This window comes from Sceloporus undulatus, chromosome 4 (assembly GCF_019175285.1).
Source record: "Sceloporus undulatus isolate JIND9_A2432 ecotype Alabama chromosome 4, SceUnd_v1.1, whole genome shotgun sequence".
Classification (NCBI taxonomy): domain Eukaryota; kingdom Metazoa; phylum Chordata; class Lepidosauria; order Squamata; family Phrynosomatidae; genus Sceloporus; species Sceloporus undulatus.
The window spans coordinates 76,627,459-76,633,260 of record NC_056525.1 but is presented as its reverse complement, the minus strand read 5'-3'; the positions used below and the strand labels follow the sequence as shown (position 1 = coordinate 76,633,260).

Below are 5,802 nucleotides of genomic sequence, written 5' to 3'. Positions count from 1 at the left end.
TCTGCCTGAGAATTCGAAATACCCCTCCTTAAAACTGCAAATCCCAGAATGCAACAGGAGGCAGCTAGAGCAGTTAAAGTGGAATAGTAGCACTATAAGAGTATAGTGTGATAAACACCATAGGGAAGGCAGGGTTAGGGATAAGGGCAAAATAGAGCACGAGGGGCCAGCAACAGTCCGGTTGTACTAATGGAGGTAAGTGCAGTAAGGAGTGCTCCCAAAGTGGTATGTATGCATTTCCCTTCATTAAGACAATCATGGCAAGTAAGGGGTGGTGTGATAAAGTCCTTAGTGAGGATTCAGGACTTAATCAACAAGCTGTTCCCAGAGATTGCTTCTGGTATTACACTGACAGCACTGTATAAATTATAGCCGACTACCTTGCAAACAGCTTTCTTCCTTGGGATAAGAAGAAAAATTGTAACAACAATCCTTACTTATTTAAGTAGCTATATTGTGTTTGATACACGTGGACTTTTGAATGTTGAACTATCTTTGTTGTAAGTCTTGTAATGTTAATCTATGTTAGTCACATGTTTAATGTTGGTCTATGTTTGTTATTTGTTTTCAATTTAAAAAAGTAAGTAACAACAATCCTAGATGTACATACCGTATGACCAGCTTCTTGGAGAAGCTTTCTGGTTGTATGGACAGCCCTCCTCATACAGGGTGGGAGCAAGAAATAGCCATCAGTATCAAAATACCCAATCCGAAGTGGTGTAGAGCTAGAATATACCTAGAAAGAAAGCCAAAACATTGAAGTTAAATATCAGTAAGAACCCCTTATTATATAATTATATGTTTGCTTTCAAGCTAAGGGATGCCAAATATGAGAGAATCATCCCTGGACCAAGAACTCCATATCCCATACGATGTCATGGTTAGAGGATTAAGGTATTCATATTTATGAGTAAAAGGAGAATAGCAACAGCAGCAATTGTATTCCTGTGTCTCTTACAGCCTCTGGTTCAAGAAGGCAGTTTGTTGATTCAGGATGATGAATCTACAAAACACTGGCATAAAAACCAAAGTATCGTTGTAAACCTCAGTGTGGATTTACTGCTCTGAAGCAACAAAGTCACCAGGTGTCTCTGTGCCGTCCCAGATGTTGTTGGATTAAATAATAATAATAAAATCTTTATTTATATCCCGCCCTTCCAAAAAGATCAGGGCGGCTTACAACAATGCAACAAGTGCAAACAAGTACAATTTTAAAAACATATCAGCAGCAATACAAATCTAAAATAACGATAAAATAAAGGCCCCGATAGCCCATCCTCATGGCCACGGAAGAGGAGGGAGGCCCACAGGATATTTAGTCGGGGAATGCCTGCTTGAATAGGAAGGTCTTGAGGTCCTTCCTAAATTGGGCCAGGGTGGAAGATGAGCGGAGCTCCGTGGGCAGCGTGTTCCAAAGGGCGGGGGCAGCTGTGGAAAAGGCTCTTCTAGAGGTAGAAGCTAACCTGGCCCCCGGCACCTTCAGCAATTGCTGCCCAGATGTTCTGAGGGTGCGAGGCGGATTGTACGGGGAGAGGCGGTCCTTTAGAAATCCTGGGCCCAAGCCATTTAGGGCTTTATAGGTGATAACCAACGCCTTATATTGAGCTCGGAAGCGAATAGGCAGCCAGTGAAGATCTTTAAGTACAGGTGTTATATGGCTGGTCCTGGAGACACCAGTGACCAGCCGGGCTGCCATATTCTGTACCAATTGGAGCTTCCGAGTTTGGTATAAGGGTTGCCCCATGTAGAGTACATTGCAGAAGTCCAATCTCGAAGTTACCAGAGCATGTACAACAGTTTCTAGATCCCTCCGGTCCAGGTATGGGCGCAGCTGGCGAATCAGCCGAAGCTGGTAGCAAGTGCTCTTGACCGTCGCATTCACCTGAGCAGTCAGATGGAGCGACGAATCAAGAAGCACTCCCAGACTGCGCACGGAGTCCTTCACAGGGAGCGTGACCCCGTTCAGGACAGGTGGAACCACCGCCATTCCTGGACCGGGGGAACCTATCACTAGTACCTCCGTTTTCTCTGGATTTAGTTTGAGTCGGTTTTTCCTCATCCAGCCCATTACTGACTCCAGACAGGCCACAAGAGGAGAGACGCCATCCCCAGTCACTGCATCAGTCGGAGACATAGAGAAAATGATCTGGGTGTCATCAGCGTACTGATAACCCCGCGCCCCATGTCTCCGGATGATCTCTCCCAGCGGTTTCATGTAAATGTTGAATAGCATGGGAGACAGAATGGCTCCTTGAGGGACCCCACTGGATTGCACTTTCCAGCATTTTATTTTTTAAAAAAATTATTATGACTGGATCCACACTGCAGAAATTATTATTATTATTATTAACCTTTATTTATAAAGTGCTGTAAATTTAAGAAATAATCTAGTTTGACATGATTTTAATTGCTATGGCTCAATGCTAGGGAATTCTGGGAACTGTAGTTTTGTGAGACATTTAGGACCTTATCACACACACAATTTTCAACGTTCTGGGGACGGAAGGAGGATGCTCATGTGCGCGCGTGTTCTGAAGAAAACGGAGTTTATCGCACACAATTCAGTCCTCCAAGAGGCCCTATTCCGTCCCCCGGCACGCACCCGTTCGCGTCCAGTCCTGACGAGCGCCATTTTTTGCCGACGGAAGGTAGTCCGTCAGGCAAAAATCACACCTGTCAGGACCGGACGCGAACGGGTGCGTGCCGGGGGACGGAACGGGGCCTCTTAGAGGACTGAATTGTGTGCGATAAACTCCGTTTTCTGCAGAGCGCGTGCGCACACGAGCGTCCTCCTTCCGTCCCCAGAACGTTGAAAATTGTGTGTGTGATAAAGTCCTTTGCCTTCTCTGTCTGAAAGCTCTGGTGCCACAACAAACTACAATGTTCAGAATTCCATGGCATTGAGCCATGGCAGTTAAAATCATATCAAACTGGATCATTTCTGCAGTGCAGACAGACACTATATAAAACATCCAGTGCAACTAGTTCATTAACAATCTCGGACTCAGATTGGTATGCTATTTGGTCATCTACTGTATTGAAGTCAAGATCAGCTTTAACCAGAGAGAACTTTCTAAAGCTAGTACATAAATGGTATTTAACTCCTATTAGAAAATCACAGATGATAAATTCTATATCACCCCTATGTTGGAGAGGTTGTCCAGTCTTAGGGACTTATATCCATATGTGGTTAGACTGTTTTAAAATTAACCACTTCTGGCATGACATGATCAACCAAACTGCTTTATTTACAAAACAAAAAATAATCTTTTGCCCAGCCCTTTTGTTAGTTTCAATATACACAGGTAGTAATAAATCCTTAAAAAAATAGAAAGTTGAACTCTTTTTTGTTCACAGCTGCTCAATTAGAAGTGGCTAATAACTGGAAAACAGATTTTGTATCCTTCAATAGCTGGTGGAAAAAAGTTTGGGATCAATGGCATATGGAGAAATTATCAGAAAATATGAAATATAACTCAAATCAACAAAATCAAAGACCCTTTCGGGAAAAATGGTCTCTCCTTATAGATTATATTAATACAAATTTTATATCAGTTTTTCCTCCATCTAGCCACCGTTCTCTATGGTCAAATTTATTTGAAATAATTTGAATTGTGTAAAACCTTAATAAGGAAGGAATTTCAATGATTTGAAATTCTTTATACCATTGTCTTATGATTGTAAGATTTTGTATGATATATTTTGAATAAATTTTATTTTTTAAAAACTGAGTTAAGTTTGAAACAGACCATGTATAAGAAAAGGGACCACCCAACTCACTGGGCTGGTCAGGTTGCTGTGGGGGTAGACGGGTGGCTCATTGTGGTGACCTCCACAACGGTTTGTGCCTCCTCAGGCCCAGTGCAGTGGGAAAAAAACAATTTCAAAAAGAACATAAGACAAATCTGGTGATGGCCTGGTTCATTGTATCCTTTGCAACATTTTAAATCACCAGCTATGCCTGGTGCAAGTTGCAGTCTGACAACTAGAAGGGCTGCATAATTTCCACACTTGTAGTAACTCTATCCTTATTGGGTGCTGGATTGCAGCCAAACTATTTAAGTCCCCAGTGAGCCACTGAATTTCACTCAGTGCCCATGGGCCAATCATTCAATCTTAACCTGACCTAATGCATAAGGTTATGGAGTGGGGATAAAGTGGGGAAGGGGAGAGCTAGGTACATCACCCTAAGGGACCATACACTATAAATGTAACTAAATCAATCAATCAATGGTTTTTGCCCCCCCCCCCCCATTTTATGTTACTCATTTACACCATCTTGGGTGAGGGGAGCACCAAATTATATCACAAACCTAGCAACTGAACCTCTATCTCAACTCTAGGAATGCATATATAGTAGGTTTGGGAGTATTTTATATTATGGCAATGCATAAGTGGACATGTTCTTGAAAACAGCTTAGGCCCTGAGGCCCGGCATGAGAATAATATGGCTGAACCCCTATGTCCTGTTTCCATTTTCTTCTATCAACATTAAAGGCTGCTTACAATTTGGAAGGAAAATGAGACATCTCTGTCTTCCATTTGTAGAGAGCCATGAATGTTGCTAATGCATCTCAAATGCAAATCCTCAATTGTCATTAAGAATTGTAAATTCAAACTAAAGCATGTTCTTCAAACCATATATACTCAGGCTCCTAAAGTCTCATCTGCTAATTTGTATTATTTGTTCTGCAATATGTCAAAGAACATGTCAATAATATGGCATTATGCAACTGTATACAGTGTGCCTGCGTTATACACGAGCACACTTTACGCGGTCTTGAGCGTACGTGCTCAAGCCGCAGTGCGCACACAGAGCACAAGGGGCAGTGCATTCCATTCAAATGAACGAGTGCTCAAGCCCGTGGCACCCCACACGCCACCGCACACGAGCCCCATTGTTTCCAATGGGGCTCGAGCATAGGTGGAATTCACCTTATGCGGCGGGGTCCGGAACGGATCCCCGCGTAAGGCAAGAGTGGACTGTACCATATAAAATATTTTAGAGTGGTGGTAGGAATCAGGCAACCCTTCAGATGTTGTTGGATTGCAGGTCCCAGCAGCCCAAGCCAACAGTGTAGCCAACAGTCAACAATGCTAGGTGCTACAGTTCAAAATGCAGAGGGTCACACAATTATATCTCTGTTTCAGAGCAAAGAAAGGGGACAGGGGTGAATCATACAACAGCTTAAATGTGAAATGAGGAAAACACCATGGAAAGTGTGGAAAAGATGTCCACAACTCTGCCTTTTCTCTTCAGAGAGTTCTGTCCATGGTCTAATCCACAGGAAATCTTGAGATGGCTGCCAAATTCATCCATAGCTGGGAAAATTACTTTTTTGGACTACAGTCCAAAATCTCCTGATGGCATGATGCAGTCCAGAAAGTACAGTAATTGTTCCAAACTCTGAATTCAGCAACAAGGTGTGCAGCCATAGGAACAATGCCCCACGCAAAAGAACTTGCACTCTAATCTTTCACTTACCTCTTGGTTGAATGGCATGGGTGGCACCATGGGGTCAAGTTGGAAGAGGTCTTCACATAAGAGAGCTTTCATGCAGAGTACCAGACTATCCACATCCCTTGCCATTGGTCCCACTGTTCCTATAACTTTAATTTCAAAGAGAAGGATTGTTTACATGTGATAAATGCAAACCTTGACTTGCATTGTTATCTTATAGGGGTTAGCTGGGGATGATGGGCATTGTAGTCCAGCACATCTGGGAGGTGTCAGGCTGAGAAAGCCTGTCTGAACAGAATGAGAGTTTCATAGCTACATTATAAATGTTTGCATTTTAAGGG

At 42.9% G+C, this 5,802-nt stretch overlaps 1 protein-coding gene across 1 annotated transcript in view; it reads right to left on the bottom strand.

Moving 5' to 3' along the window:
• Positions 1 to 5,802, bottom strand: part of LOC121929320 (vitamin D3 hydroxylase-associated protein-like) — a 40,935-nt gene that overhangs the window by 23,414 nt on the left and 11,719 nt on the right. The window contains 2 exon segments of the mRNA XM_042464745.1: positions 611 to 736; positions 5,486 to 5,610. Coding sequence (XP_042320679.1) covers positions 611 to 736; positions 5,486 to 5,610 — 251 coding nt within the window.